The sequence below is a fragment of the Heterodontus francisci genome, chromosome 4 (genome assembly GCF_036365525.1).
Source record: "Heterodontus francisci isolate sHetFra1 chromosome 4, sHetFra1.hap1, whole genome shotgun sequence".
Classification (NCBI taxonomy): domain Eukaryota; kingdom Metazoa; phylum Chordata; class Chondrichthyes; order Heterodontiformes; family Heterodontidae; genus Heterodontus; species Heterodontus francisci.
In genome coordinates, this window is record NC_090374.1 from 146,548,251 (window position 1) to 146,561,624 (window position 13,374).

General features: G+C 44.4%; 1 protein-coding gene across 1 annotated transcript; it reads left to right on the forward strand.

Annotated features, from left to right (window-relative positions):
* Positions 1 to 2,790: 2,790 nt before the first annotated feature.
* On the forward strand, positions 2,791 to 12,345 carry rps6 (ribosomal protein S6). Its single transcript, XM_068030277.1, has 6 exons — positions 2,791 to 2,885; positions 3,348 to 3,479; positions 5,524 to 5,734; positions 8,830 to 8,976; positions 11,305 to 11,462; positions 12,211 to 12,345. The coding sequence occupies exons 1-6, from the start codon at positions 2,880 to 2,882 to the stop codon at positions 12,304 to 12,306; spliced, it is 750 nt and encodes a 249-aa protein (XP_067886378.1). The 5' UTR covers positions 2,791 to 2,879; the 3' UTR covers positions 12,307 to 12,345.
* The last annotated feature ends 1,029 nt before the right edge of the window (positions 12,346 to 13,374 follow it).

A 13,374-nucleotide genomic window follows, 5' to 3' on the forward strand; every position in this document is an offset into this window, starting at 1 on the left:
TCTCTCTCCTATCCTGACACTCTCTCTCTCTCTCTTATCCTGACACACTCTCTCTCTCTCTCTTATCCTGACACACTCTCTCTCTCTCTTATCCAGACACACTCTCTCTCTCTCTTATCCAGACACTCTCTCTCTCTCTCTCATCCAGACACTCTCTCTCTCTCTCTCTCTCTTATCCAGACACACTCTCTCTCTCATCCAGACACTCTCTCTCTCTCTCTCCTATCCTGACACTCTCTCTCTCATCCAGACACTCTCTCTCTCTCTCTCTCTCTCTCTTATCCAGACACTCTCTCTCTCTCTCTCTCTCTCTCATCCAGACACTCTCTCTCTCTCTTATCCAGACACTCTCTCTCTCTCTCTCTCTCTTATCCAGACACTCTCTCTCTCTCTCTCTCTTATCCAGACTCTCTCTCTCTCTCTCTCTCTTATCCAGACACTCTCTCTCTCTCTCTTATCCAGACACTCTCTCTCTCTCTCTCTCTCTCTTATCCAGACACTCTCTCTCTCTCTCTCTTATCCAGACACTCTCTCTCTCATCCAGACACTCTCTCTCTCTCTCTCTTATCCAGACACTCTCTCTCTCTCTTATCCAGACACTCTCTCTCTCTCTTATCCAGACACTCTCTCTCTCTCTCTCTTATCCAGACTCTCTCTCTCTCTCTTATCCAGACTCTCTCTCTCTCTCTTATCCAGACACTCTCTCTCTCTCTTATCCAGACACTCTCTCTCATCCAGACACTCTCCTCTCTCTCCTATCCTGACACACTCTCTCTCTCTCTCTCTTATCCTGACACACTCTCTCTCTCTCTCTCATCTTGACACTCTCTCTCTCATCCTGACACTCTCTCTCTCTTATCCTGACACTCTCTCTCTCTTATCCTGACACTCTCTCTCTCTTATCCTGACACTCTCTCTCTCTCTCTCATCCTGACACACTCTCTCTCCCATCCTGACACTCTCTCTCTCTTTCCTATCCTGACACTCTCTCTCTCTCTTTCCTATCCTGACACACTCTCTCTCTCTCCTATCCTGACATTCTCTCTCTCTCCTATCCTGACATTCTCTCTCTCTCTCCTATCCTGACCCTGCCTCTTTCTCTCTCTTATCCTGACACTCTCTCTCTCTCTCTCCTATCCTGACACACTCTCTCTCTGCTATCCTATCCTGACACACTCTCTCTCTGCTATCCTGACATTCTCTCTCTCTCTTATCCTGACACACTCTCTCTCCTATCCTGACACTCTCTCTCTCTCTCTCTCCTATCCTATCCTGACACACACTCTCTCTCTCTCCTATCCTGACAATCTCCCTCTCTCTCTCCTATCCTGACAATCTCCCTCTCTCTCTCCTATCCTGACAATCTCCCTCTCTCTCTCCTACCTCCGAGACACTCTCTCTCTCCTACCCTGACCCTGCCTCTTTCTCTCTCTTATCCTGACAATCTCCCTCTCTGCTATCCTGACACACACTCGCTCTCTCTCTCCTATCCTGACATTCTCTCTCTCACTCTCTCCTATCCTGACATTCTCTCTCTCTCTGCCGGACATTCTCTCTCTCTCTTAGCCGGACATTCTCTCTCTCTCTCTCTCCTATCGTTCTCTCTCTCCTATCCTGACATTCTTTCTCTCTCCTCTCCCTCTCTCTTAGCCGGATATTCTCTCTCAGCCGGACATTCTCTCTCTCTGCTATCCTGACACTCTCTCTCTCTTTCCTATCCTGACACTCCCCCTCTCTCTCTCCTAACGCACTCTCTCCTATCTGACACTCACTCTCTCTCTCTCCTGTCCTGACAAGCTCTCTCTCTCCCTCCTTTCCTGACATTCACTCTCTCTCCCCGATCCTGACACACACACTATCTCTCATCCTGACTCTCTCCTATCCTGACACACACACACTCTCTCCCTGATCCTAAGACTCTCACTCCTATCCTGACACTCCCCCTCTCTCGCTCTCCTATCCTGACATACACTATCTCTCATCCTGACTCTCTCCTATCCTGACACACACACACTCACTCTCTCTCTCCTATCCTGACACCCTCTCCCATCCCATCCTCTACCCTGACTCTCTTATCTTGAGACATTCTCCCTCTCTGACCTCTCCCCTATCCTGACACACACTCTCCCTCCGAGACACTCTCTCCTATCCTGAGACATACTCTCATTGAGTCTGTGCAAACCATCAACCCTCTCACTCCTATGCTGATAGACTCTCTCTCGACAAACACACTCTCTGTCCTATCCAGACACCCTCTCCCATCCTGCCTCTCTCTTATCCTGACATTCTTTCTCTCTTCTCCACACAATTATCCTGACTCTCTCTCCCTCCTCCTATCTCTCCTATTCAGACACACACACTGTATCCTATCCTGACACTCCTACCTTTAAACATTCTCCCTCTGACCTATCCTGCCACATACTCTCTCATTGAGTCTGTGCTAACTATCAACCATCCATTTATACTAATCCTACATTAATCCCATATTTCCTACCACATCCCCACAATTCTCCCTACAATTTACAATGGCCAATTTACCTATCAACATGCTAAGTCTTTAGCTATGGGAGGAAACCGGATCCGCTGCAAACTCCGCACAGGCACTACTCAGAACCGAACCCGACTCCCTGGAGTTGTGAGGCTGTCGTGCTAACCGCTGCGCCACTGTGTAGCCCATGCCCAGCCCCCCCGCGCGCACACACACACACTCTCCCTCCCTCAGACACAAACACAGGAGCCACGGGCTCAACCTCCAAATCCCGCGCACGCGTGCGGCGCCGCCATCAGCTCCCGCGAGAGTTGCTGCTATGTGGCTTCGCGGAGCGGAAGTGCGGCCTCTTTCCCTGTGTAGCGGTGGCGGCGGGCGCGGCTGATTTGTAATGAAGGTGAGGTGCCGGCGGCCTAAGCGCGGCCAATAGCTGCTCGTCGACCTCCCATATCGGCTGCTCTCACACTGTCATCTCCCCTACAACAGGCCGCGGCGCTGGGGTAGTCCCTGCCGATTTCTGCGGCTTGGATGGCAGCGGATTGAGAGTGGGGTGCCCCGGGCTGGAGGAGGACTTGCCAGGCCTCGGGCCTGTTGGGGGGACGGGGATAGTAGCACGGCTCGGCCTCCCGCTCGTGTGGCCGCGGTAGGGCCTGGTCTGCTGGGCTGTCAATGCTCCGCTCTCCCCGGGGTCAGTGGGTGAGCCCGGCTCCGCTCCATGCGGCAGTTGCCGTGTACGCGAGAAACTCTGCCCGGTGGAACGTTGACGGGCTCTATTTTATTGGCAATGGGCTGCTTGGGCCTGGTAGCCTTTTGTGTTCATGTTTTCCACAAACTGAAGCGATTGATTTAACTTTTCCAGCTCAACATCTCTTTCCCAGCCACTGGCTGCCAGAAGCTTATCGAAGTGGACGATGAGCGAAAACTGCGGACTTTCTATGAAAAACGCATGGCCACCGAGGTTGCTGCTGACTGTCTTGGAGACGAATGGAAGGTAAGTCGGAGCCATGTGTTTTATTTTGTAAAGTGTTGGAACTTTATTAATGTGTTTAATAAAAACACCCAGAAGGGATGTTCTTTTGGGTGTAGGATTTCTTAATTGAAAGGTTTGTACTATTACGTGTACTTTGTTGTTGTAACCTCTAGTTACCTTTGCTGTCTCCAGACCTAAGTTGGTTTTTATTGGTGTCTCCCGACTGGCATCTCTTCCATTTGATAATGAAACCATTGGTCATCAATGTGGTTGTTTGTTGGACTGTTTGTAGTTTTCAGGGGAGTTACAGCTGTCCGAAATACAGTCAGCAACTGTTCTGGTGCAGATTTCCCCTAGTTTATGTTGTGGTGTGGGTTCCATAGCAGTGGGATCCTCGGCATGCAGTAAAACGTAGCAGTGATTTTTGACGTGCTGTCTTTTTTATGGTTGTTAATGCATGTTTTATGGTAAAACAAAGTACTTGTTAGGATTCAGTAAGAGCAAAATACTGTGGATGCTGGAACTCTGAGAACAGACAGTGCTGGAAATGCTCAGCAGGTCAGGCAACATCTGTGGAGAGAGCAACAGAGTTAACATTTCAGATCTGTGACCTTTCATCCAGTTCTGATGAAAGGCCACAGACCTGAAACGTTAACTCTGTTTCTGTCTGCACAGATGCTGTCAGACCTGCTGAGTATTTCCGGCACTTACTGTTCTCTCTTATTAGGATTTGGTTGTGGAGTAGCACAGTCAGTGAGAAAGTGGTACTTGTTGTATAATTACTGGTTGAATATTATTTGACAAGATCCCTGTATGGAAATGTCCACACACAACTTTTTAACTTGCTTTTTATTGGGCTAGATGTCTCTTGTGTGGAGAATTTTATTCCCCTGAGATCAGTGCAGCTTACACTGTTTTGTGTGACAGGGATAGAAATGATATGGTTACTGGTTTTGTGTGTTGTGAAGTCAGTGGCTTTTCTTGTACTTTCCAAAAAAAAGGAAACATCACATCAGTAATTCTATCATTCATCTTGATGTCAGTAAACGTATTAGAACACGGAGTGTCTCGTGACAACGCTGACATCAGTGTGTCTGAACATTTGTCAGCTTACTACTATGAATCCGCTCATGCACGTGGCGACGTCATCACATAATGACCTCACACGTAATGACTTCCGAGTGTTGCCTCACCCCTCAATGGCTGCAATTGCTGCCTCCATTCACTGCTCTTTCACACTCCCAGCTGCTCCCCCTCACTCGCCGCTCGATCCCGCTCCCTGCTGCTTCTCCGGACGGCAAGCAGGCAGGAGCAGTGGGAGGGAGCGGGGAAACTGAATGCGGCGATCGCGGGAGGGAGCGGTTACTGTTCAGGGTGGAGGTGGTGATCGAGGCCATTGAGAGGTTAGGGGATTTGGATTCCATTATTTCTTTGTGTCAGATTGAGCAGTGCCATCTTTATTACTGGTAGCTGCCTGAACATCGCAGGCAGTGACTTTTCAGTCTGTGAGGCTGCATTTGCACATGTGCCAGTAATGCGCCACCTGATGTTTGCGTTGTCAGCAAACGCTGCCATTGGCATATTCCATTAACAAGTCTACGTAGCTGTAAGTAAGCAGGGTTTAGTTCACTAATTGCTCTGAGTGAGAAGGTTGTGGATTCAGGTCCCACTCCAGAGACTCCAGAATTTATTCTGGCACTTCAGTGCAGTGCTGGGAGAATGCAGCAGTGTTGGGGTGGCATCTTTTGGATGAGACATTAAATTGAGGCCCTGTCTACACCCTCAGATGGACATAAAAGATCTTATGCCCTTAATCAAAGAAGGGCAGGGGCGTTCTCTCTAATCTTCTGGCCAATATTTATTCCTCAACCAGCATTACTGAAAACAGAATATCTAATGCTCTTAATCACATTGCTGTATGTGGGAACTTGCTGTGTGCAAACTGGTGACTACACTTCGAAGGTACTTTATTGCCTGTCAAGCCCTTTGGGATGTCCCAAGGACATGAAAGGCACTGTATGAAATCCCATGTTCATTCTTTTTAGTTCTGGATTTTTTTTTTCAGGGATATGTTGTGCGCATCAGTGGTGGCAACGACAAGCAGGGCTTCCCCATGAAACAAGGCATCTTGACTAATGGTCGTGTCCGCCTGCTGCTCAGCAAGGGGCATTCCTGCTATCGCCCCAGGAGGACTGGTGAGCGCAAACGAAAATCTGTCCGTGGGTGCATCGTTGATGCAAACCTCAGTGTCCTGAATTTAGTTATTATTAAGAAAGGTGAGTGGAAGTCAGTCAGTTTATACTGTAGATTGAAGAGATTTATTAAACAATTATCAATGTTGAATCTGCTGCCTGCACTTGTGCATACTGAAGATTTGCTAAATCTATTTCCTTACAATGAAACAACAACAAAAATTGTTCCAATAAAATGATGTAATGGTTTGACATTCTATCCTTTTCCAAAATCTGATGGTATTTGCATGGGACAAAGTCTACCGATTCTGTCTGATGTGATAATTCAGCTAAGGTCTCACAGACCACATTGTATAGTTAGTAAGCTATACAGGCCAGACAGTCCCAGCTTTGATTCCTGATTTGTTAGGTTAGCTGATCTAAGTTTGGTGCTATAGAGACACTGGGGCCAAAAGCCTAGGGAAAGGAAAAGTTGGCCAAAATTTTATTTTAAACCCTGCAATATACAATGATATTTTAAGAGAAATAGGTTGTAAAATACACTTGTGTAAAGTGCCATTTCATGGTTTTGGTGGTGAAACCCCTTTAAGCTTTGATCTTACTCATTGTTTTAATTTGTTCCGTATATATCCATCTTTTCTAATATGTTTTCTGTTGGGCCTACTGTCAGTAACAGGATCATTTACCCTTCAGCATGTTGGCTAAAGTTGCCATAAGAGCTGCTGCTGTCAAATATGGATTTCTTTTAATTAAAAAATGAAAACAATATGCTGAAATAATGGTGATCTGTTAAATTCCTTTCTGAGCTTCTGATACTTTCTTTGGTATCTGTCTTTGTAATAACTAAAACCAAAGTGAATGTACAGTTCTAAATTGTTATGTGGTTCCTGTTGTACTGACTAACCTACCTAATGAACAGGTTCATAAAGGTGTATAAACAGAAAAGTAACTGGTATAGTGTTGCAATTAGATAATCTTTTGAGCCTTTCTGGTTCTTGCAGACATTGTCTCTCCTCAAACACTTGAGGTTTGTGTAACTTAAGTAGCTATCCTGCTGTCTAGTTGGTTGTCGGTGATGTGAGTCCTGTAAAACCTTTGTGATGTAAGCATTTTGCTGTTGTGTACGACTGTGAGACATTAGATGTATTGCTATAGTACTTTTACCTCCTGAATGTACTAACTTGAAAATGATCATCCTAACCATAAAAATGGTGACCCCTGTCCACAGTCTAACTGCAGACCCCACTGCTTACAGCACACAGTCGTGATTTGCGCACTATACGAGATGGCTGGTATAAAGTGGCAGTGTAAATAAAATAAAAAATCATTTCAGTTCCAGTGGCACAGTAAGTTTTGTATGCTAATTGAACCATGAGCGGGTATATTTGACAAAGCACTGTGCCTCAGAGCGTGTGGGAGACGGTGGTGTCGTGGTAATGTCACTGCACTCAATCCTGGGGACATCGGTTCAAATCCTGCGACAGTATGTGGTGGAGTTTAAATTCAATTAATTAATTCAGGGAATCAAGAGATATGGCACGCGGGCGGGAACATGGAGTTGAATCCTAAGATCAGCCATGATCGTTTTGAATGGCGGAGCAGGTTCGATGGGCTAAATGGTCTACTGCTGCTCTTGTGTTCTTATGTGCACTGCTTTGCTCCACATATAAGTGCGCAGTAAATTAGACAATGTACCTCCAGAGAAAGGACAGTTAAAATTCAGCCTCCAATGTATGCTAAAGATATATGTAACTGAAACATCAATAAAAACCAGAGAAATATAACAAATATATAGCCCGATACACACTAGTGAGTGAGCACAGCTGTTACTGTTTGGAACAAATGGAGCACTTAAGGCATTTTCACTGCAACTTTAAAATTGACATTGATGCAAATGGTTAAGGATTATCACATCTTTGATTCAATTAGCACGTACCTGTTCTAAATTATAAGTGGTGGGGACTACATTGCAGATGCATTGCCAGAATTTTCCACAAGACCTATTTTCCTCATGTCATTCCCCCTTCACCTTTTCCCTCTGTCTAAAACCCATTCTTTTTCAAGTTTTGAACACTATCTTACCCACGATCTTGTGCTTTTGGATAGAATACTAGAAAAGGCTTCTCTGTCTGATGCTATTATGGTCTATGATCCTGAATTTACAGTTACAAATACACCTCCATCCTACATACTTGCATCATCCTGACTATTCAAGATGTGGCTCACTACTTTTGTGATATTTCTGTCTACATGCTCCGGACTTTTGAATTGCAAGCCCACTGCTACCTTGTTTATTACGGTTTTGAACCTTGGAGATATTCTGCAGTATGGGCTTTGGCTCTTGCATCTCATCTTCTAAATAAAAAAAAACTAGTGGGGATAGCATCACTGCCATTAATCTGACTTCAGCTGATATTTACACACGTACATTTTCCAGTTGGTGTTAGTGGAAGCTTTCCTTAGAACAATAGTGCTGAATAGATTAACAGTGATTGGTCAGTTATATTGGGATTGCTCAACTTTGTATTTGAATCAGATAATGTGAAGGCAAACTCTGGTTTATTTTGGTGCTGAAGTGTCAGAAGCATGTGCTGCCCCATCATTGGCCAGGTGGTCAGCAGTATCAGTGCCAGTCTAATGTTATGGGAGCTTTATTCTCCCTGTGTATAAGCACAGGATGGTTTAGGTTGTATGCCGCTTTGTGCTACTTGTATAATCCTGAGCAGTGCAGCTGGTGTTATGTCCTACATCATTAAGAAAAGAACTCACTGCAGTGGCTTGTACTGTAAAAGTATGTTGTACGCTACACTTCCTGTTGCCAGTTGGAATGAATGGCTTTGGTCAGGATCCCACTGCTGTCTGCTATCCAGTAATCTGTGCTGTAGGTATGGTTATACAGACATCTGGTGAGGGCAAGAGCAGTTCTGATTGTGAAGCCTGCATGATCCCTTAGTTTAATGTGCATTGTTCACATGAGTGTGAAGAATTGCTGATTGAGCAGAGTGCCGGAGGACATGTGTGGAAGATTTCTTCGGGAGAAGTGGGGAAACTGGCAAGAAAAGAAGAAATAGATTTCTGCATGTATAGAATGTCTATACTAATACTGAGTGACAGCATTATAGCTTTATATAGAAATGTGTTTGACGGTGCAACTTCTTAAAGATTTTTTTTCTCAATAGGTGAGAAGGACATCCCTGGTCTGACAGATAATACTGTGCCCCGCCGTCTTGGACCTAAGAGGGCTAGCAAAATCCGCAAACTGTTCAACCTGTCCAAGGAAGATGATGTTCGCCAGTATGTTGTGAGGAGACCTCTGAGCAAGGAAGGTGTGTATAAAAGTGTTTGTACATTTTTCCACATACTCTGGAACTGTCTTAAATCCCTACCCCATTTGCTCCACTCTTGCTGCCAACAAGTGCGAGGAGCTGATGGACTCCTTTGTAATAAGGATGAGACCATCCGTTCAGCTGCCCCTGCCACTTTCCTCTCTGGCCCACCAGGCCAAACTTCCCCAACACCCACCTTAGCCCTGAACTTGCATCTTTCTCTTTCTCTTTATCTCCTCTGAACTCATCAGGTCCATGAGACCCACTTCCTGCTCCCTGTTATACTGGATTGTTGTATTATATATGTTACCTCTATAAGTCATCAACTTCTGTTTCCATCCATCTTCCCTTCCTGGTCCCCACGTTAGCTAATACTGTTAATGGCTCCCTCTCCTCAGGTACTGACGTCATCCCTTTTCCTCTCCAAAGTCTTTGAATGTGATGTTCCCTCCCAAATGGGGGTACACAGCAGCTGGTGGAATTTAAATCGAGCTAATTAAATTAAATCTGGGATAACAAGCTAGTATCAGTAATGGTGACCATGAAACTACTGGATTATTATTTTTAAAAACCCATCTGGTTCAGTAATGTCCTTCAGGTAAGGAAGCGTGCTGTCCTTACTTGATCTGGCCTATATGTGACATTAGACCCACAGCAATGTGGTTGAAATGGCCTAAGAAGCCATTTAGTTGTATTCCAGAAGACTGTTCGCCACCACCTTCTCGAGGGAAATTGGGAATGGGCAATAAATGCGGGCCTTGACAGCGGCACCCAAATCCTGTGAATGACTGTGAGAAAATCCATTTTCACCTTTCCTGCAGCTTCACATTTAAATCCCTCCAATTGTGTTTCTGCCCCAACGCAATACTAAAAGTTAACATGGCATCCTATTTGACTGACCGTGGTAAGCTATTCGTCCTCGTCCTTCTTTACCTCTCTGCAGCCTTTGACATGGTTGACCACACCATCCTCCTCCAATCTGGCCAGCTGGGTGGGACTGAACTCGCCTAGTTCCTTTTTTATATATCCAGTTGTAGCCAGCGGATTGGCATCAATGGCTTCTCTCCATGCTGCACATCATTACCTGTGGTGTTCCCTGGGAATCTATCCTTGGGCCCACCTAATTCTGATCTACATGCTGCCCCTCGGCAGTATCATTCATAAACGTGTACGCTGACAACACCCAGCTCAGCCTCACCATCACCTCTTTCAAACATCTTCACTGTCTCTGATTTGTCAAACTGCTTACCCAATATCCGGTACTGGATGTACAGAAATTTCCTCCCAATTGAATTTTTGGGAAGCCCCCACTACAAATTCTGTTCCCCAGCCATTGACTTCATCCTTCTTCCTGGCAACTGTCTGACGTTGAACCAAATCATTCACAACCTTGGTGTTGCATTTGACACTAAAGTGAGCTTCTGAGTACATTGCCACTCTATCACCAAGACTGCCTACTTCCACCTTTAACATCACCCAAAGCCACCTCTGCCTCAGCTTGTTTGCTGCTGAAACCCTCATCCATGCTTTTGTTCCCTCCAGACTTGACTATTCCAGCATTCTCTCTGGCCTCCCAACTTCTACCCTACATAAACCTGAGCCCTTCCAAAACTATGCTGCCTGTATCCTAACTCAAATCAAGTCCTGTTCACCCATCGCCCCTGTACTCGCTGATCTACTCTGGCTCCCAATCTGGCAATGCTCATTTAAAAATTCTCATCTTTGTTTCCATATCTCTGTATGGCCGTCCCCGCCCTATCTCTGCAGCCTCCTTCAGTCCTACAAGCTTTACACTTCTGCGGCCCTCCCATTCTGGCCTCTTGTTCATTCCCAATTTTAATCACTCCACCAATAGCAGACACACTTTCAGTTGCCTTGGTCCCAAGTTCTGACTCTCTCTCCTTTTAAAATGATTTATAAAACCTACCTCTTTGACCAAGCTTTTGACCATCTATACCAGTATCCTGGTTTGGTAATGGTCCTGTGCCCTTTGGGGCATTTTACTACGTTAAAGGTGCTATATAAATGCAAGTTGCTGTTGAAGTTATATCCCAAACAAGGTTCAGAAAAACAGTAGAGTTTCTTCAAAATATTGTTGTGCTGTTTTGGAATCTTGTTTTTGTCTGCCATGCACCAATTGCAGTTTAGATCTGGAACTTGATATTGTGGGTGGTGTGGAACTAAAAAATGTTCAAAATATAAGGATTGTCTTTGAGACTAGTGAAGCAGACTATCTGCTCAGTGGGATTCCTGTTTTGTAAATGTTTAGGTGCTCTGATGCAATTTTATTTTTGTACATTTATTTTGCATTTTGTTTTCAATTCCAAGGTAAGAAGCCTAGAACCAAGGCTCCCAAGATTCAACGTTTGGTGACTCCCCGGGTTCTGCAGCACAAACGGAGGCGCATTGCCCTGAAGAAACATCGCACCCAAAAGAACAAGGAAGCTGCAGCAGAGTATGCCAAGCTTCTAGCCAAGAGAATGAAGGTTAGTTTGTAGTTCTGTGTTTTGAGGGATTTCTTGGTTCTCTGCATCTTGGTTATGCAGACCCACAGCTTTGGTTACACTAAAGTTGTACAAGGCCCCCTTGGTAATGTTGACATTTAGTCTTAAAGAGTTGTACTTGGATTGGGATTCTCCTCTGCAGCATTTAAATTGTGTGGGATCGGCTGCAGAAACCCTTATCCATGCACCTTGGACATCTTCAGCTCTATTTCAATGCTTTCCTCGACCTTCTGTAAGCTTCAGCTCAACCAAAACTCTGCTGCTTGTATCCCCTCCATCACCAAGTCCCGCTCGCACCCACCACCCTATTCCTGTTGACCTACATTGGCCGCAAATTCTGCAAGGACGTCAATTTAAAACACGCATCCCTGTGTTTAAATCCTCGCCCCCACCCCCCTCTCTTAAATTTCCCCCGCTCCCCCATCACATCCCAAGCTCTCCGTTCTTATAACCTTTGGCCTTAAGCTATGAAATTCCCTCAAACCTACACAGTCCTGATGTTATCTCTCATCCAACTTCTGATCATCCCGACTAATATCTCATTCTCATTGATTCCTTTTTTTTTTTGCCTTCAGCCTGTGAGACACTTGAAACATTCTTCTACATTATAGACGCTGCATAAATGTTGTAATTAAACATTTGTTCAAAGAGGAGTTGCTTCAGTAAACAGCAATGAGTGGGGTGTGTTAGTACTGTGGCACTAATCTGACCTATTTCAATTTGTTTGCAGGAGGCTAAGGAAAAACGTCAGGAGCAGATTGCAAAGAGACGTCGTCTTTCTTCACTGAGGGCCTCCACATCTAAATCTGAATCTAGCCAAAAGTAATAATGTTGGGGTAGACAAAATAAACCGTTTTTGTTGAAACCTCCCGCTTTCATTATTTGCATATTGAAAACAAAAGATCCTGCATTGCTCAACAATCGTTGCCTTGCGAAAGGATGAATTATTGATTTTGGTGGATCAATGGAGGGAGGAAATAGTGTTTATTTTCAGAACTTTAAACATTTGTAGGAGCAGAAAAGGATGAACTGATTTTACACTTAAGTTTGGGGAAATCTCCATGGATTATATTTCATTTTATGGGTTCGTGTTTATTGAAGAAAATTCTTGAGGGCGTAAACAATTCTTTGTTGTAAACTTTAAAAATTGACTTGTGGTCAATTGCTTTAACAGTAAAACGGCTGAAGTTCCAAAGTACACAACTTTTTGGAAATCAAATGTCTATCTTACATTAACCCCAAAACAAAAGTTTTATACTTGAGTTGTTTTGACAGATACTGTTGTAGTGTAGCATGGCTTTCTCTTGTAGCCAAATCATCTGCTTTGCAGGCAGTCTAAGCCTGCATTGAGACACGAGGTAGCAAGCAGTCATGATTCCAGATAAGGTTGAAGCAGTCATGAATAAGCTGAGTCTCTCACTACTCTTAACTGCTGCTTAGGTTTACAACAGTTAACAAGCCACTGCCCAAGAAGGATTGGTTTAAAGTTAAGAATAAGGTCCTCCAAAAACAACCGATGATTGATAAATACATTAGTTCTTTTCTTTCAGCATGGGGGTGACAATTTAATATCGAGCTTTCATTTGTTAGATATGTTATTGCATGTCCTCAACCTCCTACATCTAGCTGATTATTTTTAATATCGCATTGAGTAGAGAAATCTTGCATAATGTCTTTAATTTTATATTCATAGTTTCATTTGAAGTAATTCTTATATATGGTCCTTTGGGTCTGGAATCCAAATGTGATACTTGAGCAAGACCAGCAATTTATAATGAGCTCTCTCATTGGAGCTGATACCACTGCACGTTTTGTTCTTCTGAGATGTTGTAGTGTGATGGATTTAATGTATTGCCTTACTTTAATACTGAGCAGCACTGCGACAAGATACAGG

What these genes read in the sequence shown, in the direction of transcription:
- rps6 (XM_068030277.1), top strand. An exon ending in GTCTTGGAGACGAATGGAAG is followed by an intron (nt 3,480 to 5,523) that starts GTAAGTCGGAGC and finishes TTTTTTTTTCAG; the next exon opens with GGATATGTTGTGCGCATCAG. An exon ending in TTCTAGCCAAGAGAATGAAG is followed by an intron (nt 11,463 to 12,210) that starts GTTAGTTTGTAG and finishes ATTTGTTTGCAG; the next exon opens with GAGGCTAAGGAAAAACGTCA.